The 24,609-nt window shown below is 33.6% G+C and overlaps 1 protein-coding gene across 4 annotated transcripts in view; it reads left to right on the forward strand.

Annotated features, from left to right (window-relative positions):
* The window catches only part of LOC149783854 (transcription factor GATA-4-like), a 42,104-nt gene extending 17,817 nt beyond the window's left edge, over positions 1 to 24,287 (forward strand). The window contains exons 1-8 of one of the 4 annotated variants that reach the window (XM_089932059.1): positions 600 to 917; positions 8,860 to 9,030; positions 17,380 to 18,072; positions 19,951 to 20,123; positions 20,852 to 20,947; positions 21,926 to 22,051; positions 22,674 to 22,845; positions 23,424 to 24,287. In XM_089932059.1, coding sequence (XP_089788185.1) covers positions 17,520 to 18,072; positions 19,951 to 20,123; positions 20,852 to 20,947; positions 21,926 to 22,051; positions 22,674 to 22,845; positions 23,424 to 23,737 — 1,434 coding nt within the window. In that variant the 5' untranslated portion in view covers positions 600 to 917; positions 8,860 to 9,030; positions 17,380 to 17,519 and the 3' untranslated portion in view covers positions 23,738 to 24,287. Of the gene's footprint in view, positions 1 to 599; positions 918 to 8,859; positions 9,031 to 17,379; positions 18,073 to 19,950; positions 20,124 to 20,851; positions 20,948 to 21,925; positions 22,052 to 22,673; positions 22,846 to 23,423 lie in introns of those variants that run through there. The other 3 variants (XM_089932057.1, XM_089932058.1, XM_089932060.1) reach the window with 3 other exon arrangements.
* The last annotated feature ends 322 nt before the right edge of the window (positions 24,288 to 24,609 follow it).

Consider the following 24,609-nt stretch of genomic DNA (forward strand, 5'->3'; position numbering starts at 1 on the left):
TTATTATGTTTATCTTTATTCATGATTTACTACAAATCTGAAGCAGACTTTTTGTCTGAAACCGCCCTTTCGTCCGTTGTCATTCAATATTTACTCCACGTTATTTCAGATAATGTAATTATATAAATCCATTTTGCACATTCAAGAGCATGCATTTTGTCACGAACAAATCGAAACGTTTCTCATTAAAGTTTGTGTACATTCCTATTAAATTGGTTCACAGTATAAACAATGGCAACGAGCAACCAAAGCGCTTTGGACTTCAAGACGAAACTGGCATAAGACCGCAAATGTACGCAGTTACCACTGAATGAAGATCGGTATCAATAGAAATAAATTACTTTAACCTATTTTGTTCCCATTTTGAATGTTATGTTTATCGTCATCACAAAATGCCAGATTTTTGCTTGATATTTTGAAGACATAAACCGCAAATTCCTGAACTCGGGGAGATGAAAATTTGAGTGGGCGTGGCTAATTAGCCTCGCTCTGAAACCTCACACCCTGTCAGAAATTCTCCCGAATCCTTCACGCCCACTTGACACGAAGGCGGAGCAATTCCACGGTAACGGAAAATAAATTAAATCTAGATTGAGTCAAGTGTCTATTTCGTATTATAAAGCACGATAGGGTGAATTTCGGTTTAGTTCTAAACCTGAAGGGCCTTATCTTCTTTCTTATCAAGACTGGGACGAAGAAGACTCTTCTGAAAACATTTTATCCGGGACATTATCTGTGAGCTAACAGAAGTCGTGTGACAAGGAAATTTCGCGTGAATAGTCAGGCACGGACATACCAAAAGACACTTACCCGTTACTTCTACATTTTGACTTTGGACCAAACAAATATTTCTACTTCCTTCTTCATCTGGAGATTTTAGTGTGAGTAAGACCTTCGACACTTTCAGAGATAACAAAGTAAGTAAATCTGGTAATACTTAATTGGGTGGGTGGGTGGGTGGGGGCAACATGCAGCTTACGTTAAGTAGTGTAGATTCAGAATAATAAGAATTGGTCATCTTAAGTCTTCCATCTATATAGCGTTAATGACAATTTTCATAACATTTATGATCAAAATTAAAATTAAGCTTTTCACGAAACGAACTGAGTTCTCAACAGAACGGTAAAGTAATTTGGTTCCGTTTAAATTGCGCCACGTTTCAATATATGTCAAAGGACATAATTACGTCTTTAACACTCGTTCTGTTTAGGAACATATTTCACGCTCCATTTTATGTAACATTTTATAAGCAAAACTGTATTGTAATTTCTTTTCTCAAACTTATAAATATATTAGAATTGAAAATAATGATTAAAGACGAATGACTATAGTTCCAACAAATTTGTATGTTGCAAGTTTGAATAATTAAATATCTGTTGGAAATAAATAATTTTAATTTCTTTCATATATATAAATGAAAATAATGACAGATATTGGGTTTTGAGAAGAATAAAGTATTTGTAAAAGCAAAATACTAAAAAAGAAACTAAGCAAATATCAATAGCTTGCGCCTGATTGACGATTTATATTTTGTCGAAATGAAATCTCGGTTTATACAAATCGACCTACATCTACCATTGTTTATACTACTTCTGTTTCATCACGAATCACTTCGTAATTCAACGATGGATAAATAGTTCCTTTTTCTATTTCCAGTACAATGACAGATATAAAAATAATTGTCTAACGTATATTTTATAGCGATTAGTTGGTTTTGTTCGGAACTAACTGTATTCATGTATGTATGTTGCTACGTACATTCGCATACATGTTTGTATGTATGTACGTTCGTAGGTATGTATGCATCTATGTACGTATGTATGTATATATTTATCTATGAACGTATGTATGTATTTGATCCATGGTATTTCCATTCTTTTATATTTACGATGGATCGTCGATTAAAATATCATTTGCTCACAATAAAAAAAAATTAAAATGATTCCTAAATTTTGTTTTAAAACAAAAGACATCCAAAGTTTTAACTGTTAATTAGTTTAATATTCATTGCATCAAAATGTTCAAAAAATGTTGAAATAAAAGCAACTTTTTTCAAGCGTATTGTACAATAGTAAGATTTAACCACATCCCGATAAATCTTAATTAGTTTTTACTCAAGAAATGTTGGTTATCAACTTTGATAAGAAATTGTGAAACTTGTATTTCATTCATTTATAGCTTATTATTCTTTAAAAAGAAAAAAAATCCAATATAAAACAACCAGATCTATCTATAAGTCGTTAAGAATTCAAGAAAGTTTTAAATCAGCTGAAATATTTGGAACGTTTTGTATAATTTGCTATTGCATAATTATACCACCCTTACATTATACAACTTATCACACTCTTACATGATAAAGTTTATCTCACTCTTGCATTATACCTTTTATCTCACTCATATTATAACTTTAATCTCACGCTTACATTATAACACTCTTACATTATAACTTCTATCTCTCTTACATTATAAAACACATTAATTATAACATCATCTCACTCTTACATAATACCTTTAACCTAACTCTTTCATTATAACTTGATCTCACTCTTACATGATAACACTCTTGCATTATAACATTTATCTCCCTCTTGTAACTTTTTAAAGTAAAGCAGAATTAGGATATGTGCTAGTAAAAACAAAACTACCGCATCATAACACCGGTTAACACCACATCATAACACCGATTAAAATAGTTAATGATGTTACGGAAGGGAGTCTGCTTGCATTTTGTAGAGGATCACGGAAAGTGGGATTCAATAGCTTTATGTATATTTATTTATAAGTTTTGTCATCTGATCAAACAACGCTGCAATTCTACCCCCTCCACGTCTTTGTCTTCCTCTTCAATTAGTATATAGCATGCGTGGAATGAAATAGATCGATTTCGTCCTTCCGACCTGTTACTATATGTTCAAACATCTTTAACAAACCGTAAAATCTTTCAACCCGTCATAAACTTGGTAGAGTACTTTAAAGTGAAGCCCAAACAGTTGAAATGAGCAAACGTCAAGTATGATGGCTTTTAATATCAATATTTCTTGCAATCTTAAGATTTTAATACTTTGTACAAGTGCATAATGACGAACGCATTTGTATCAAGAGAGATTTTGCTCATATGGTATTTTGATTGCAGTCTACACCTGAAATATACTACGATACACATCATGAGCACCAAATGTTCCATGTTTCATACGTCTCAATCATGAGCAAATTTTATCAAGTATTTGTGGCCTTTTTCACATTTATAGACTCTGAACAGGTGCAGTTTGGTGATTTTTATGTTGAATTTATGAATTTATATTCCTTTCGGAATCGTCTCACACGTAAGGCCGATAAAGTGACATGATAACCGTCAACTTAATCGACGTATCTCCAAATTCAACTGTCTTGAAATAACTGTAAAAAAAGTATTTATTTTGAAATATATAAAAACATAATATGGAACAGAGCTTGTTATCCTCAGCGACTTTGTGACTTAAATCAAATAAGAAGCTATAATTAAGTTTTATTTGCATTATGAAATATAAAAGGCCGGTGTTGGTGTATTGTTTGCTTGTTTGATGTTGTTCTTGTTGTATTGGTTATTCGGTTTCTTTCGATAAGTGGAGAGATCAATCGATTATCTTCTGTGGATAACATTCGTGTGAAAATATTGTAAACATTTATCTGTCTTTGTGTCTGAGTAATTATTTTAAAAATCAATCTGTTTTGATATCAGTATTTTATATAAATTTTATATAAGCCCCAAAAATAATTATAAGATGCTTACTGCTTTTATTGCCTTTTCACAGTTGTAAGATATGCGTAAAAAAAATTAATTTCGAAACCAACACATTTATGATTCAATCTCAGAAGCGTCTTGTTGCTATAAACTGACCAGAAGGCAACAGTAGTTGATAAAGACTGAAACTATTATAACTATATACAACATTGTTGTTTTTTTTACTGACATCACAGACTATAGCAGTCTCAAATCTAAACGCAATTTGCTTTCCGTTTCCGGTCTAACTAAATATCAAAGTGTAATTCTTGGGCATTCCAGCTCGGTTGGCTCACGTTGATACTTATCATGGTACTCGCGGTTTAGATTAAAGTTTGGTTTATCTTAAAATATCTTCTACCTTATTCTCAAGATTTCAGCCGTGAAAAGAACATGTGGGTCACACAAGCACCGTTATCATGGAACATCTATCTTAAAGGAATCTCTCCTGTTGAGAGAATAAAAAAATGAGTATGACCTTATCAGCTGGAGATATACGTATATTCATTTTATATTGAACCTGGACGCATGTGTACATACTAACGTGTACATAACTTCCGATAGTCATTCTTTTAATATTCGTAACTTCCGCTACCCATTATTCGTCGTCACGTTTAATGGACAATTTTACAACATGTACTCGCACACACGCACAAACGCATACAATCATATGCACACACGTTTATTTACTCTGACCTCTCTCTACAACTACTTGGAGTGAATTTGTATCAAGTCTTCTTCATCCTTTTTAATATTCATTTACGTGCTTTTCTCATTTTATCTGTATGATAAAGTTTGACAATTAAATTTTAAATTGCATTATCTGCGTTATTGATGCATTAAGTATAATTTGGTGTAGTTTGGGTACTTAATACTGACTTGGCAAGTTAGTTTGGGTATTCAATACTGACCGATAAGTCAGTATGGGTTCTTAATACTGACTGACAAATCAGTTTGTGTACGTAATCCGGACTGTCTAGTTAGTTTGGGTACTTAAGACTGACTAGCAAGCTAGTTTGGGTATTTAATACTGACCAACAAGTCAGTTTGGGTTCTTAAGACTGACTGACTAGTCCGTTTGTGTACTTAATCCTAACTGTCTAGTTAGTTTGGGTATTTAATACTGACCAACAAGTCAGTTTTGGTTCTTAATAAAGACTGACTGACTGACTGACACACACACACATTCACTTCAATAGAACATGCACAGGCCCATGTCGCCTGTCCCGGGGACTATGAACCCGTGCATCATTCAGAGAAACATTGTTCTATTATACCTTATTTTTATTTGTAACGGTATTTATTATAATTTCTAAATGCTTAATACTATAGTAAGATTCCAGTCAGCAAGCACATAGGTTACAATCGCATGGGGCATAGCTGAATGGCTATAAGGACATACATACATACATACATACATGCATGCATACGTACATACAATTACTGTGTGGGTAGTTTTGGCTATTTATCATTTACTCTCAACCAATTTATAAATCATTATAAACAAACATTATCCAGTAAACAATGGCAATGTGATAGTTTCTTCTGCGTCTAGGCCATATTTTATTAACAGACTACAACTAGCACAAACTCTCCTCCATCAAGAAACCGTCTTTAAGATGCATATCTTTCTGCAATAAGCAGCTCGAAAGTAACGATGATTTTAATCTGAGATAACGCGAGAACTTATACGATAACAGATGCGCCTGGATGAGAAGGATTGAAGAAGCGGCCACCTGAAGGGGGTCTGATAAAAGATTCCCATATTTTGTTGCTTGATTTCTTAGATCTTCCAGACCAAACACGAAATTTGAGAACATGGGTCCTTAACTGTTCCGTCAAGAAGCGTGCTTCTTCCAGCAGAGATTGAGTGTGATGAAATATTTCACTCAAGATATATTTTGGTCCGGCCACCCAACGGTTGTTTAGGGCAAGGTGTTCGAAGAAAGCAATTTTGTTGGGAAATAAATTTGCTTTAGTATTCTTGAGTTTGTATTCCCAAAATAACGACATAAACACTAGGACGAAGACGAAATAGAGGATTATGTCGATCATAGTCTGTGTCGAGAACGTATTTGACAATGTCAATCACAGTCTATGTCAAGAACTTACTTTGTCAGTAGTAAATCTGAACCTAAATAATAGTGTGCTGTAGTTAGTTTATTGAGTTTTTGCAAAATGAAAAATAGTGACAGATCCGATTCATCTCTGGGAATCAATTAAATTTAAACGAGAAGGACTTAAATATAAACACATATGATTCATCCATTTAAACTGATTTATACGTTTTAAAAAAGAAATTATTATACGTCATTGGAAATACTAGCTAAACAAAATCGACACAGATAAAAAAGCGCAAAAAGTAGTTGAATCATATTTCCATGTGAGACCCAGATTTTGCTGTCATGTATTTCAATATGTATGATGTGGCCTTCACTCAGGATATGAGCGTGCCATCTACTAGTCTCTTCTTCCCAGATACTAACAAGAAGCATGAGGACAAAACCTATATAAAATACACACTGACTCTAAAAAGAGCTATTAAATACATGCATGTATTCGTTATTTAGTGCGATCAATATCTATCTCTCTCCCCCCATCAAAGGATGTATACAACAGAAAATATCGCATTTGATGAAAGCATCAGTAGCTTTATTGTAATCTCTCTCTCTCTCTCTCTCTCTCTCTCTCTCTCTCTCTCTCTACTATCAAAGGATATATACAACAGAAAATATCGCATTTGATGAAAGCATCAGCAGCTTTATTGTGATCTCTCTCTCTTTCTCTCTCTCTGTATATCGCTCTCTCTCTCTCTCTGTTTCTCTCTACTATCAAAGGTTGTATACAACAGAAAATATCGTGTTTGATAAAAGCATCAGCAGCTTTATTGTGATGAATGTCTCTCTCTCTCTCTCTCTCTCTCTCTCTCTCTCTACTATCAAAGGTTGTATAAAACAGTAAATATCGTGTTTGATAAAAGCATCCGAATGGACTTTGCTACATATCATTTATAAATATGTAGTTAATGTCGTGCATTTCGTCCGCAAACACGAACATAATCTAGAACGACAAAGCAGCGGACATGTCATTATCACTTGATGGTCCCCGAGTGCCGAGTTAGAAAAATCGTGTACGGTACAGAATTCTATTTTTGTATGTGTGTGTGTGTATATATACAGATATGCAGCCATTTAAAAATGACCTAAGTGTACAGTACCTTCGGTACTTTTAATAGTTCTCTAAACTATGCAACAAAAAATGGTAGTAAAATGCTCCTATGTCCTCCACAGCTGTGTGCAAATCTATTTGGTGTTGTGAGGGCCTGAGAGCGCCAAATAATGAAATAGGTATTTACTACGGAACATCGCGGAACTTGCTACTACAGAACATATCCTAGACCGATGAGTTTCGACCACAATAACTTTAATGTCACCAATAAACATCGAACCGTTCTGTATAATGTAGTTGTAAATTCTAAGATATTCTGTAGATAAATTCCATTGATGTGAGTGCCAAATAAACTTCTGCCTAAGAAAGCAAATTTTGAACGAGGAATCTTGACCTATCTAACTGATCCATTTACTAGGATTTTAACCTTTTGATAGAACGGCAAAATAATACCATTCCTCCCCTTTATTTTATCATATTTTCTGAGTCTAGATATCAGGACCAGTCTTTTCAAGGAATAGTAACTCCTATACAAGAAGCTGACATATCCGTTAGAGCAAGATATGGCTTTAAATTAAACGGTGATTTCCCTTAACCTAAAAGCGCCATCAGAAGCCATCTGTCACGAACATTGTACTGTACCAATGTATCAAACACGTAAATTTAAAAATAAAATCTTATCTTGCTTTTTGAATCACCATCTGGCTTTACTCTAAATAGCATGTACTTAAAGAAAACAATAAAATTAAATTACTTTAACACACGTTTTATGAAAACGGGGCGCGTTTGATTCGGAAACTGCAGGGTTGAGATCGCTATCTGGCAACGTTATTTCGATACAGTTAAGATAGAGATCTTAGAGAAGAGATCAAAAAGTTTGTTTTAGGTCTGGCAACTCCCACTTTTCAGGAACAGTATCACCGTGTCATGCATTACACGACTGTTACGATTGTATCAGTAAACTGCATTACCCCCTGCCCGTGTTATCCATCTGTTTCTTTCTTTACTTGTCTGCCTGCTTATTGTAAATATTTTCATGCGTAAAAAGGTAACAAACTAATATATATATATATATATATATATATATATATATATATATATATATATATATATATATATATATATATATATATATATATATATACATACATACATACATACATAGGTCACCAAAAGAAAGTCTTAAAGGAACTTAACACCAATTTATCCGAGTGAGGATTTTGTACATATTTAAGTAATTTTCCAGCGACATTTTATACGAAATGATAGGATTCTTTAGTGGACTCCCTATCGCCAAAAAAATATACATTTCACACTCTGTGTCTAGTATCATTTTTTTTAGTTTCTTTCTTAAGTGTTTCCCTCGTCGTTATTTTGAATAGTTTTGCTTCTTAGTGCAACATACATGTCGATAAATAGTAATTGTATTACACGTGTGACTCTGTGTGTGTGTGTGTGTGTGTGTGTGTGTTTGTTTTCTAACTTTATGACAAATGGTTGGGTTGAACGTAAAATATAATTGTCGCAGAATTAGTTAACTGATATTACTGTTCAATTTTACGACGCAATGTTTTAGAAGGTTACATGGATACTCTTGTGTGCTTGCGAATATGCATGGGCTGACAAAACAGTAGAAAACTAAAGACAGACAGAAAGATGTAAGGTTACTTTGATAGATAAGCGATTGGATAAAATAGCCTTTACAGTTGAATACACATCAGCATTTAGACTAGTTACTTGACTTTACCAACAAGCTTATACGAACTTCATAGCATAACAAGATGAAAAATAAACTTTGACACTCAATCCGCCCAGCGCAATTCCTATACCAGCTGCGAAACGAAAACACAGCCAAGCCGTTCCCTCGATCCCCAAACTAATTGCTTAGACTTATTCTTAATTGTTTGCTAATTAAGAAATTTCCCCTTCAGTTATAGCGACACTCTGCGTCTAGTGTTACTCGAAAATTGGACTCACGCTGTAGACATGTGGTTTCCACTTTTCGCCTTGTTAGCCCGTGTCAATATTTGCGGGACACCCGTGGTTTGGAGACGTCTATGCACCAGTTTCCGGGATTCATTTGATCGTGGCTCGCTCTTACCGTAAGTGCTCACTCTTTAGGTTGTTTGACAATTTTACATAAAATACTAAAACATTAACCCTTACATTAACCGTCTAAACGTCCGTCGTATTTCTCCGTCTTTTATGCTGAGATTTGGAGAGAAAATAAATTAGAGAACATTCAATCTTTATAGATTGATTTTTTTTAGACAATCTTGTTTATCTATTAAATAAAAGTTGATGATTTCTTTATTTGTTTTTTTAGTTTCGTAAATCTTCTGGGAAAAAAAGCGAACTCCTGTACGATTTCAATAACTAAAAGTATACTGCATCGTTTTACCATCTATTCGTGGAAAAAAAATAAAAATGTTGTAACATATATCACATACGATCTCAAACTAAAGGAGATTTTTGGGAATCTGATTGGCACGTGGATTTGTGAGTTTCTAGTGATATATGGTTCGGAAAAAAGTTCATGTTTTCATTTTGTACACACCAGACAGGTAGGTTTGTTTTCTTCAAATACTCAGTCGGTCATGCACCGCGTATTAAATTGTACCAGATATTGCACGTCAAATTAGGCCATATATTGTATATTAAATTAGGCCATATATTGTATATCAAATTAGGCCATATGCTGTACATGAAATTGGGCTATTATATGTTGCATATTAAACAGATCAGCCATTGCATATCAAATTGGACCATCTATTGCATATCAAATCGGGTCATATATTGCATGGAATATATCACATCGGGCCATATATTGCATATTAAATTAGGTCATATATTGCATATCAAATTAGGTCATATATTGCATATCAAACTTATGTCGTATATTGCATGAAATTATATATATGTGTGTGTGTGTGTGTGTGTGTGTGTGTGTGAAAACAGTCACTACATATAATCGAATCAGAAACTCAAAGCTTTCATTTACCCAAACTAGTCAACAAATTATCATTAAAGAAGTATATACTGAGGGTTTTCCCAATAATCACGGAATTGCCATCAAGTCGTACGAATTATTCGTTTTAATAAATTAAATTTTTAGTACCGCATGAGTGAAAACTAAATAGTAACCATCTTTTGAAACTGTTTACATGACCACTTTTCTTGCAGACGTCGATAAGATGTATTCGCTTGATTGACAAGCTTTAAGGCGATAAAGATTAGTGTCAAACTTAGTGGTCGTCTAATGTTTCCACACAATGGCATTACATTAACATGTACCGTTAGACACAGTAAACGCAATAATTCACATACTAGCCTTGTTGGCAAAGGAACTCAGTCTGATGGGTAAGTGAAGTAGAAAATCAAATGTGACATGCCCATAACCGATTTTCTGGTTGGGATAACTATGTTCATTGGAGATGTTAACTAGGTGTTAACGAAGTTATGTCAGAAATGGAAAGTAATTTGATATAATTTATAATGAATTTGAGTCTATCAAGAGGTAAGATTAAGAAATGAATGAATGAATGAATGAATGAATGAATGAATGAATGAATGAATGAATTAGTAAATCAAATAATAAAAACGCGCATCATTTTCATCATTTTCCACGACTTACCCGGTGGAGGAGGGTAGTCCGTGGGATATCTACGTGGAAAAAAAAGATGTGGAAATTGTCTGTATAATAGGTAAACATTAACACTTGCACACAACGATGCGTTGCTGGCCTAAGCTAGAGCTACAGCAACTTGCGTTTCGTATTTATAAAAAAGAATCATAACTAGTTTCAAATATGGATCTTCAAAATGTGTGGCAATTTCTTGCAACTTTATCGAAATAAGATTAAAAACGTGTTTGCTTTATGGTCTATATTGTTAATATGTGCAAACGTGACTGCTTGTCACATTGCGATCCGCGAACCAATACACATTGTCAACGCTTTTAAGCGGGATCACGAGTTCTAACTGATGTACATACGTATATAGCTTGTATACATTTTTATGAAACCTATCTGGGAGATTAAGTTTAATGGCTAAATATATCGTCATTTTAAAATAAGGACATCATTATTATGATTATCATCATCATCATCACTATTATCTTATTATTATTATTATTATTATTATTATTATCGTAACATCCAACGAAAGATACATATTTTTACCGGCTATATCAGACAGTGAAAGACGGACAGACAGAGGATGGTGTGGAGGGGGAGCAAGAAGGCCTGCTAATTTGAAAAGTAGCTAATGTCGTATATTTCACATTCTTAATGCGAAGAGTGTTCGACTCACATTAAATATCACCTAGCCAACAAAACTATATGACTCAAATATTACTTACATGGCTTTGGAAGTCAAAGGCAAGCGTAATTTAAGTTCAGAAACAATTTTGCCGACTAGTTTCAGACATGCGAAACAAATGTTATATAAACAAATAAAAGTCAAGTTCAAGGACAAATATATCCAAAGGCATAACATTTATTCCTTTTACGTGAGCTTTCAAATTTGTTCTGCTTGATTCTTGGCGTGATCCTCAGCGTTAGGACCAAATGCCACATGATTTAATTGGTCAAGGCAGCCCCTGCTTAGTGTCTAGAAAAGCGATGCTCTAACAGCATCCCCCTGGGGAACACCAGCGCTTGTTTGTGTAAGAAATTAACGTCCGCCTAAAGCCAACAACGTGTCTTTAACTGCAGATAGAGTTTCTATCCGAGAAATTTAATGTCTTCTTGGATGCAATGTTTGGTTTTGATAATGGTTTTTGACTCGCTGTCCCTGGTCTTGATGGGCACGGGTTACTTAATTGCCGTGCTCAAAATTCCTGAGGGAATGTTACCGAATTACAAGTGAATCAAATGATTCGGTGCTCGACCCGGTAAAGACGCGAATTTTATTTTTAATTATTAAAACTCTGACTAAGTCTCATTCTAAATACATTTAGCTGTGTATTGTACATACAAGGCTGCCTCGCTTAGAACAGACAAAATCGTGAGATTGAAACACTGATTTAAAAATGCTAAATTAGTTTGAAAATGCGGTTTGCTTCGAAACGTAAAGTTATACAAAAATAGATGCTCAGTTTTAATCAATGTTAGATTTATATTCGTAAGTGAAAATGTTATTCTGTTTTTATCGATGTAGATCAATCCCTGTACAATGAACAATGAATAGGTCACTTTGTCTCTAACGAATAATATCTCACACACACACAACACCCCACAGAGAGAGAGAGAGAGAGAGAGAGAGAGAGAGAGAGAGAGATGATGGGAGAATGCATGCTGATAGATACGTGCAGAACCACAAGGCAGTTCTGACGTTCGATGTCAAGTTAATTCGGCTGGTATTTACCGTTTCATAGAATCAGGGCGTGTTAGATTTAACGATTTTTGCCCTCAGTAGAATATGTCGGGGTCAAAAGTAAATCATTCTTACAGCATTACGCATAACCTATAACATGACATAGCGACACTCCGACTTTAATTTCTCAGTCACGAAGTTTATCAAATATGAAGGGTCTGTGCAAAGCTTAATTCTAAGCTCTTCGAACCAACGCCCATTACGTGGGGAAGGAAACTCATATGCAGCCAACTCAGATGAACATTGTTGACGAGTCTTTTTTTTTTTCTTGTATTTCAGCCTTTCTATTCACAAATTAGCAATTGAATGGTTAATACTCTCAAATGACACTAATCGGCAAGTGAAAATCAAAAAAGAAAAAAAAAACTCAGTTTAATAAAACAACATATATATATATATATATATATATATATATATATATATATATATATATATATATATATATATATATATATATATATATATATATATAAACAAGAAAGAAAGCATCCAAGCATATTTAAGCAGCACATAAACACACACGCAAACACATGCACACAAACACATGCACACACAGACAAACATACACACAAAGCATTTCATCATTGAGTTGCATAAATGCATAAAACCAGCAGCAATACTTTTAGTTACGATGGTTTTTTTTCTTTCTATAGACCTTTCTAAAAGTTGTCTTCAAAATAAGAATGCCCTCCTCCTGTGTCTGAATGTATCTGATTGCACGTGATTCTTTCGCATGGTATTTGCAATGATTCACTAATTGGCGTTTTATTTTTTAAGTTATTTTTCGAATGGATGTAAAAGAATTTGTTAATGTTAGGTCGATGTCACAATTGTATTCAAATGATAAAATATTCCAGGGAAAAGATAAGACTGACTGAATGACAGAAAATGGATGGATTGATTAGTGATAATATGAACTCATCAATTCATCCATAAAATTATCTATCAAAACACACACACACACACACACACACATGGTCTATCAGTGCGTTGTTTTTCCGTAGGCTGTTCTTGCTAGAATTCATCCCTGTCGGAACTGCCCGGAAATTGACGGCCAACTTTCAAAAATAAATTTCGAAAGCTGCCATTGGAACGCAAATAATGGCATAAGGTTTATATCATCTAACAGGCGGGGACTTATTAGTGTCAAATTCTCTCTTTATATACGGATGTTCGACAGGTGGACTTTTGACCTAAGTATACATTAAAATATGTTTGTGCTCAACTTTGCGTTTTTATTCAGTCATTTGCTAATAAAAATAATATCAAAGGCAAATGAACACAAATATTAGCCCTGCTTCTTAAATACCTATCTATCTATCTATCTATCTATTCACACACACACACACACACACACACACACACACACACACACACACACATATATATATATATATATATATATATATATATATATATATATATATATATATATATATATATATATATATATATATATATATATATAATGATTGGGTTTAACGCACTTGCACACAGTCGTGCCTGTTACGTAATAAAATGACAAAAGATAAAGGCAAAGAGTCATTAATGTCATTCGGAGGATGAATTCTGAAGGCGAATTAAACTAACCAGATGTAGAAATAAAATATAAGTATATAAACACTTGAGACACAAATGTATGCACTGAGTGCAACCTTAATTGGACAAATTAACCATTTTGATTTCCTAAATCTAAAGGTATCGCTGCGATCTACGGTTTAATAGACTGATCAATATATTAATACGTGTTCGATCGATTAAGTGAGAAATCAGCTATCCGACTGCCTGTTGTGTAAATAAAGAAGATTTAGCTTGCACATAGGTACTGTTTTATTCACCAGCAAGTGGTCTGACAATCAAATTGTAATCCATGTTAAGTTCAAATGTGTGTGTGTGTGTGTGAGAGAGAGAGAGAGAGAGAGAGAGATTTCACCATAACATCTAACATATGTTCTCGATGTTCGTCGTAAATCCTGTGACCATTGCAGTCTCGTACATCGTATCTTAACATGCATCTACTGAGAGATACAAAACCCGATAGTTCCGCACCGAGAACTGCGGCATGGAGAAGCCATCTTGTGAGATTACACTGGTTTCCTACTCTGGCCACCTGTTCACCTAAATTTTCATTAAGAATGTCAATACCAGTCTAGCTAGAGTCGAATGCTAATTAGACGTGATGGATAGGTCTCCAGTGGCAACCATAATCTGAGCAGGTTGGAAGTTTGAGAAACTGTGTATATGGCCCAATTAATTAGACACGGTTCATTCAATATGAAGAAAATGACAATCGACGTGTTGAAAGAAGATAAGGATGTAAGGTCGAGTTTGATATAATTCATCATACCAAGAAATAATGTTTGATGGACACAAAATACATATTCTTGATGCGTCTCATTCCGTTTACTTCCTTTATCTATTTTTTATAATTTTCTTCCGACATATATATTATATACGTGCCCCAAAAACATTCGGAGCGAATATAACGATGCAAATGATATTCATGCTGACATTTTGCAACCTGCTTTTCTCATATATTGAAAACATTCTGGTTTATGAACTTTTCCAATAGGTTGGTAAACGTACAAAACCGAAAAACCGAGAAAAATCTTTTTTGACACGGGTCTACTATTGGAAATTAAAAAGACTAATTTCTATACGATCAAATGCCAGTATGCCCTAGTGTTGTCAAGACCCTATGAAAACCACATTTGTCAATAATAAAAAAATCGCATTTGTTTTGGATTCTCGCCTGAGGAGGAGGTAGATCATAATGAGGAGATAACGATAATTATGATACTGACAACAACAACAACAACAACAATAATAATAATAATAATAATAATAATAATAATAATAATAATATTACTATTATTATTATTATTATTATTATTATTATTATTATTATTTATTGTTATTATTATTATTATTATTATCGTCATCGTCATCATGCTCATTAATATTATTATTATTTGTAGTAGTTGTTTTTCTTGTTGCTGTTGTTATTTTTGTCGTGGTAAGATAAAGCAGTGCAGCAGAAGATGTAAGCGAGAGAGGGACTTGTTGAATTTACACGGATATAATTTTCTCACATAACAAATTGAAGAAAACCAAATGCTGATCAGGCGCTATAAATATTCCGACGAAGTTTCAATTAAGTCACGCTCATGTTCATTCACGTGATATAATTTCAGTTTTTTTTCGCACAAGAAACTGTAGCATTAAGAGTAATCAACTAGTAACAGCGTTTTATATAGCAATGTAAAGTAATAAAATGAAAGGTAGGGTGCTTGGCATTTATAGCGTGTTATACATGGAATAGATGAAAATTAAAACATTGACAATTTTATTGCGTCACGGGCTTTTAACACCTGTCTTCAACCTGTACGTTGTTAAAGCAAGTCAAATACGTTGCGCTACAAGGTCCATCGATGTGTGTGAGATATCTTTAAAAATCGTTCGTAATATCCGTAAAACCCGTGTATAAAGGACATTCGTTATACAGGTATGAAGACCAATCATATATAAATTTTGCACCCAAATAAATGAAAAGGTCATTTTAGGAATAATCGTCCTTTACATCGAGACCTCATTTCAGGAAGGTGTAAATGCAAAGGTAAAAGTAAAGACTTTTTAAAACTTTTGACATGGTTTGTTAAATAACCGCAAAACTACAAAATAGCATATAATTCACATAATTTACAAATGAGAATTTTCAATAATTTACACGTTTCTCCCGTATTACAGATACAAATATTGAAACAGACGCCCATATTACAGATACACATTAAAATAGGCTCTCACATTACACATATTGAAATAAACGCCCATAGTATACATACAAAACACTGAAACAGACGCCCATATTACACATACAAACATTGAATCAGACGCCATTTTACACATACAAACATTGAAACAGACGCCCATTTTACACATACACATATTGAAATAGATGCCCATATAACACATAGATGCCTATAAGACACAAGCAAAATATAAAACAGACGCTCATATTGCATGTACACAAACTGATGTATACGCTAATTTTACGCGTATTGGAATAGACGCTAATTTTACGCGTATTGGAATAGACGCTAATTTTACGCGTATTGGAATAGTTACGCTCATAATACACATATACAAATTCAAACAAACAAATGTTTTTAAAAGTATGTGTTAAATATCATTTTCTTTTGATTAAATATGTTTTAACGTCAACACCAAATTTGGTCTCTTTCAAATACGCCAAGTATTTATGTTGTTTTTCGTGCTTCATCAACGACAAATATATAAAGAAATACAAATGAAGTTTGACGTTCTTAAAATAAAGATGAAACAAAGGAAATGAATGAATCGATGTAACGAATTAATGAGTAATGAATGGAGAGAAAGAAGGATCGAATTAATGAAATAAACAGTGGATGTCAACGAACGAACGAACGAACGATATAATTCGTAATTAAAAGAATGTTATGTGAACTTCAATGAAATTGTAGAAACGATTAGACTTTCGATAAAGACAGTTTTATAAATAATGATAAAGAATATTGAATTAAACCGGAAACACAACTGAGCTTAAAACCTGTTCTGAGGTGGCTTCTCTCATTTGATGATAAGAAGTTGGATTGTAGGCTTAATAATAATTCTTTGTTTATTTAGTTGTTAAGAAGTCGGTTAGTAGGTGTTATTCTCACCAATTACCTACAGAATTAGTATGACTACATGACAATAAGCCGATCACGCGTAAAGAATAAGTCACGCGACAAAAGCAGCCGACTAAGTTCAATTACAATACAGCTTGAAGTTTTCCTTGATCTGACGGCTTCAATCCTCCACCCCTAATCTCCGAACCTTTCACAGAGAACGTGCTATTGTTTCTGCTATTTACTTGAGAATTTTGTCTTTCTCTGGCTTGAGTTACCGAAATCCATAAATGTGCTTACTTGTCTTTTGTATATCATTTGAATCCTAGAATGCAGCTAGACGTCATCAATACTTGGCTTGTCACTTTATAAAATACAAGCAAAATATAAATGACAGATATTTTATTTGCAACTACATGGTTTCTTTCAGAATTGCAAAGGTATTTGGACCATAAAACTGAATTCCAGGACGACCATAATAATTCTGTTGCTAGGATATCGTATTCCACCTGCGGAAAGGACATTGATATTTGGATTTATTGCAATCAGTGACACTGACGTTTGATTATTATGCAGTACAAGTTACACTGTGCTGAAAACAGGCCTTATTTGCCCAAAGACGATCAAGATTCGTACAAATTAATCAACAAATCTGCAGAACCTTCTCAGGATCTTGGACATATTTCATCTTCGACTATGTATCAGGCGTCGATGCCCACCATGACAATGTCGTCACCTGTGACATCATACACGGATGCTAGCAGTACCAACAACCTCATGCACGCTGGTTCTATGTACATGCCCGGATCCAGAACGGTGCTACCCCCGGTACAATATTTGGGAAATACTTCCAACCAGGCATCATCGTTTTGGTCGATGCAGTCAGACTTTTCTAGCTACAGTGCTAATGGGACTTCCCCAGCCTCTCTGTCATCCAAATATACATTCGAGACTCCTCAGAATTCTCCGAATGGTAGCAATGTCACACGGAGTGAGGGTAGTTTCAGCAATCCTGCTTCCCTTTCCCGATCCAGCGGTCTTAGTCCCTACTCATCCTATATGGGGGCTGATCTGTCCCCTTGGAGTATGGCCATCCAGCAAGGTCTCCACAGGATTGGACCAGGTACGCGCTTGTATCTATCTATCTATCTATCTATCTATCTATCTATCTATCTATCTATCTATCTATCTATCTATCTATCCATCCATCCATCATTATTCTTGTTATCATTATTATTATTATTATTATTATTATTATCATTATTATTATTATTATTATATTATTATTATTATTATTATTATTATTATTATTATTATTAGTAAATTGTGATAAATGCTTATCATGTGAAGAAAGAATGTTTGCCATCAAAGGACTGAATATTAAGTGGAAACATTCGGAAACTATTATCAGTGTTATTATTAGTGAAACTTTTTTTATCGCCTAGCTGAACGCAAAAGGGGTTGGGCAACAATGTTTCGCAACATTTATAAATTCAAGTGTATTGCAACACATTTAAGTAGCTCTTACTATTCTTTATGGACCCGTTGAATATAGATACGATGTAGAGATGTCTTAGAGCTGAATATTCTTTTCTTGTTATGTTTATTCTTGCTGTGCTATTTAAATGTTTCATATTTACTAATTGTTCCACTTCTAAAGATTAATGATTTCATGTCAAACGTGAACAGTGCATTCATTAGTAGGATAATTTGATTGACAAAGTAAGTATAATTATATATTTCATTGGATGGTTTGACTGACAATTCTAATGATATATTTCATTGGATGGTTTGACTGACAATTCTAATGATATATTTCATTGGATGGTTTACTAGCTATGCTTCTAGCAATTTGGTTTACATGTTCACATGATTCAGGCATAATTGCTGGCGTAATCATTACGATTTAAGGCTACACGAAATGTCAACTTTAAAAGTATCGGATAGGAATGAATGTTGAATGACAATTTTAGAATCAAAAGTATTTTTATTATTCAAAATGCCACAAAAACTTTCAGCATTTTTATGCCAAGAAAGATGATGCTAATACGTATCAAATTTTAATGTTGAAAATTGATTTTTCGAAAGGAAATAGTTTAAAAGATCAAACTTTCATAATCTATGTTACTTCTGTTTAGGCGATACGGGAATCAATTTAAGGTCACTTATCGTAAAGTATATATATATGATGGAAGATTAAATTTTCACGCAAGGGATACATTATTCAAATCTCATGCAAGGGATACATTATTCAAATCTCATGCAAGGGATATATTATTTAAATCCCATGCAAGGGATACATTTTTCAAATCTCATGCAAGGGATATATTATTTAAATCTCATACCAGAGATATTTTACTCAATTCAGATTCAAGGAATACATGTTTACATTCTCATGCTAAGGATACGTGTTTAAATTCTCACGCAAGGGATATAATATTAAATTGTCATGCACGAGATACAGTTTGCAACGCCACAATTGGACAGAATAACCTATTACAACCTTTGCATTGATACATCTGTAATCATAGTAATGTGCTATTAATATTTATTATTATTATTATTATTATTATTATTATTATCATCCATCATCATCATCATCATCATCATCATCTGCAATAACACAAAGCAACATTCAAAAATGATCGGGACATGTTATTACTACACGTTCGTGCAATATTAGTTTTAAATGTACTTGTAAGTGTACATACTTAGAATAAGACATGGGCATTCTTATGTAAAGCAACAATAAAAATTCCTTCGGAATATTTGACACACATGTGCAATGTGATCGAGAGGATTATCAGACTGAGTACAAACTTAAGAAGAAAAGAAGATGGTTATTTTGACGGTCCCGCCGGTGGGAATCTCTTTGTTACTTTTAAGTTTATATGACTGGAAAGTTTTGTTTAATTTGCGTTCACTATTTGGTCATGCCTTGTCTTACTGAACATCTACATTACAAAACAATTCGTAAAAATAATTTTTATTCTAATTTCAGATGGCCAAGAATATTTTACTGATATGGAAGGGCGTGAATGCGTGAACTGTGGCGCCATCTCCACGCCGCTGTGGAGGCGTGACGGGACCGGTCATTACTTATGTAATGCATGTGGCCTGTATCACAAGATGAATGGGCTGACACGCCCCTTGATAAAGCCGCAGAAGAGACTGGTAAGTTGTTGTAGATGAAAAATAAAATAATAATAACCAAATATAATGAAAATGGAATTCAAAACATGAGAAATATACTCTCTTCTTAATTTTCATTCCTCTCTTTCCCATCGTTCATTCTACTTCATCTCCGCCTTTACGGGTATAACACCAGATAGATGCATTAATGCTTTTCTTCTACATTTTGCCAACGGTCATTTAATGTACACGTCAATATCTATCTATCTATCTATCTATCTATCTATCTATCTATCTATCTATCTATCTATCTATCTATCTGTCTATCTAGTCTGTTTGTTTGTTTAATCAGCTCATTGTTTCTTCTTTTTCTATTAAAGAACCATTCTATACGTTTCAATTTGCACTGTAAACTAGTTAGTGCCTTTCTGGTGCGTATCTTTTATGTGTAATGCTTACTAAATGTATTATTGTTGTCATGAGAAATGGATAATACACAAGTAGTAAAGAAAGCAGTGTTTAAAGGTAGTCTGTATTCCAGGTGTGATGTATAGTGGGTAATCGGTTGTTAGCAGTTAGTCCATTTTTGTTTATAGTGGGTAATCGGTCGCTAGGTTGAGTTCAAGACGCAATTATTATTTGAATATATTTTATTTTCATTTGATATAAAATTTGTATATTGTTATCAACATATTCACCTTTTCGCAAAAGAGTTGATTGCTATTCGCATCTTGTATGCTAAATAGACCTCTTTTTCTCATTCTTTTTAGAATGAGTTAAACGAGATGTCCCTGTACCAATCGTCAAGCTACATGCAGTCGTTAAGTCCTTGGATGAATAACAATGGCTTCACAGCCAGGATGAAAGTATGTCTTTTTTAAATTCATTTGACTCATTTAGGGCTACATATCACGAGGCTGCCAACTAATCATTAACTTCCCTATTTACGTTCACCTATTTCACATTTCCATAGAATAAAAAATATGTTCTGTAATGATAATTTAAATGACGCAACCGGGTCTGTGTTGAAATGGTTATGTACTCGTTTCAGAAAAAAAAAGTTACTTCAACCCCGAAGAAAAAAGCTATAATTGCAGCTCTCCTTGATACAATCTATTTGAGGTTTTTCAATAAGAAGTCGATTTTTATATAAAAATATTTATTAATATCTATTTGTTTTTAAATCTTTGATAGTAAAAACTACGAGACAATTCCTTGCATATATGCTATCATGATATAAAATCTGATGCAAATTTTTGCGTTGAATTGATATTAAGTTCCTAATTATGTTTTTGGCTGACACATTTCATTTTTATACACAGCAAGAGTTAATTAAACATTTGATGGTGGAAAAATAAATGCCATTCTATTTTTCTCTTACGTATTTGATTGACTGACAGTTATTGGAGATATCGCACAAAATGTGACAAGTACCAAATGAATACACGAGAAATCTGAAGTTTATGATTAATAGTACAAAGGAAGAAACTGAACCTTAAACAGTTTATCATTATACGTATTAAAATGAAAAAATCGGATGACTTTGAATTCAGTTATTTTGTGTTAGTTTATTGGCTTATGTATACAAATTTTAAAGAAAAAAAAAAAGAAAAAAAGCAAGATGAATGAATTAACAACTAGCATCGATATTGGAAATTCATCCAGGAACTTAGGACCGGATTGTTCTGGTATCTAACAGTTACAGCCATTAATCGTTTAGTTTTTGTTATTTTTGTGTGTGAAAAGTTTAGAAAATGTAACGCAAAGTTTATGATATACTAGTATGAATTATTTGTAAGTTCTTTATTCCGTTTTACATTGTATTCACCCTTTATCTATTTCAGTCTGGTTCCCGACGTGTTGGACTGGCATGCGCAAACTGCCATACTACCACTACTACTCTCTGGAGAAGAAACAGTGAAGGGGAACCCGTCTGCAATGCCTGCGGACTGTACTACAAGCTTCATGGAGTAAGTAGTACCCGTGCTCCAATACATTTCAATTTTGAGCATTATACGTCCATTGTATTTCTTCTCTTCACAAAGGACTGTGAAGTTGCAAACACGTACACAGTATAATCTCAGCATCATCAAGGAACAGTAACAAAAACTAACTGATTTGATATTTTCCACAAAACTGAGGATACCTGACCAGGTGTAAAAATTTAAATTTGGAAAACGTGAATTTAAAGGAGAAAATTCATTTTATGATTTACGCTTGGTTCATATGTACTATTAAGCTTCACACAGATACACACATACACACGCACAAACACACACACAAGCACACACATTTTTGCGTGTGAGAAGATTCTTAATAATATCTTCGCAATGACTTTCCATTGCAAGTTTTCAGTCTGTAACTATTCCGGCCTATGACAGTAATATTTGTGTTGTGCAGTGTCAAGGCCAGTTTTAGTCAATGTACATGAATGAATCATGTGCTAGAGAGAAACAAAGTACGAAATAATTACCAAAAATACAAAAATGAATGATAAATATAATTGATGAGGCGTGCTAATTAACTCCTTTTACATCTGACGTATTTTTTTTATTTTATTTTATTGAGTTTGTATTTTGTTGTTTAAAAAAGGTCAATCGTCCACTTGCGATGAAGAAAGACGGTATTCAAACGAGGAAACGAAAGCCGAAAAATCTGTCGAAGAACACCAACAACAAGGATTCAGCGAACACCTCCACTAGCAACACCAACACCAGCAATAATGGAAACAGTGGCAGTGGTACCATAAAGTCCGAAAATACGGGTAAGGACCATGCAGAGTGCTGTTAGTTTAACAATCCAACTCGTGAGTTAAATTCTAGCGTCAGCGAGACTGCGCTGTAAGCAGATGTGGTATTTTTCTCAAATATTTTTTTCAGTGAAATCATTGAATAATTATTTTATGATAAGTAATACTTATCGTGAAAATGGTATCAAAATAATTTCTCAGTTGAACACTATAGGTTCAACATCAAAATATAATTTTTTAAAGAAAAATTATATATATATGCTTCGGGTAAAAGTGATCTAGCTTAGCAAATTACATTTTTGTTTTAAAATGTGAAACTTAACGACATTTGTGCAAATGATTTTATTTATTTTTTATTTTAAATGGAAGGGGTGTTTTAGAAAAAATATTTTAACATGTTTTTTTGTGCCTATTATGATAGCTCTTCCAAAAGTATGTTGGGTAATACTGACTTTAAACATTGTGACCGTCATTAGCAGGTTATATTTTTTACTTATTATTTTACTATTGCATTCTCTCCTTTTTAAGTAGACATTTTATTATTATTATTATTATTATTATTATTATTATTATTATTATTATTATTATTTCAGATAAAAGGAACTCCATTTCTCCCAGTTTGAAGGATAGCAATATGTCACATGACAGCAGTGCGAGTGACGAATCGTATTCCAGACTGCATCAACTAACTCCTCAGTCGGGTGGACTTAGCATAAAAATTGAGCCGGAACGAAAACTCAGTCCTCCGTCCCATCACAGCTATTCTCCGTCCTTTTTGACATTGACCCCACCCAAAGCAGTTCCGGTCAGCGTGGGAGATTCTCAATATCAATCTGTCCTGCCATCACAGGGTTACCATAGCAACCAAAATGGTTCTATTAATACATTGACAGTAGGAGCCAGCTAAAGACAATAATAATCACCCTGGTTATATTACACACGACAAGTTTCACTTATCAGACCTTTTGTAATCTTAAGACAGTACAGATTGGATATGGCATACAAATTCTGATTATTATGGCTTACGTAAACTTACGTAAAGATAATAACAATCCTTCACAAAATGGGCGTCCATTTTAGGACATCGTTATTTTGGGGAAGGATCTAACTCCCATCTCTTAGAATGGAATTCAAATTCTTAAGCATATGTTTCTCGTTTACCCGTTTTATATATTCAAAGACCACCTAGTGGTACAAATATTGAATACAAATAAATATCGAATTTACTCATATAGAAGGAGCTTTCCATTCTTGTAACTTTATATTGTAGAAGAGTAAGTTTTTATGCATAAGTAATTTTAATTGTACATTATTTGCATACTTATTTAGTGCCTTAGATGCGAGCAATAACGATTGCGAAAGTGTTTTGCATGCAAGTATGAAAGATGTATATAAATTATGTCTGAGGATTTCTTTTATCAGTATGTTTATATTGGAAATAAAACGTATTAAAACAACGGCCATGTCCAAAATTGGTCTTTTTATTCCAGCCAGCACCAACCTAGTACATCTCATCCATTTTATCCCCGCCCCCTCTCTCTGGCTCTGTCTGTCTGTCTGTCTCTCTCTCTCTCAAACACACACAGACACATACTTTTTCTAGCCAACGGATCTGTCTAGCAAACTACATTTATAGAACTTGACTTTTAATCGACACATATAGCCAATATTGTGCTGACATGACATTTAGTATTATTATTATTATTATTATTATTATTATTATTATTAATTAATTAATGATTTTGTGCATTTTGTTTTTAATGTCTTTAAATCGAACAT

This window comes from Sinohyriopsis cumingii, chromosome 14, assembly GCF_028554795.1.
Source record: "Sinohyriopsis cumingii isolate HCF-2022 chromosome 14, ASM2855479v2, whole genome shotgun sequence".
Lineage (NCBI taxonomy): Eukaryota > Metazoa > Mollusca > Bivalvia > Unionida > Unionidae > Sinohyriopsis > Sinohyriopsis cumingii.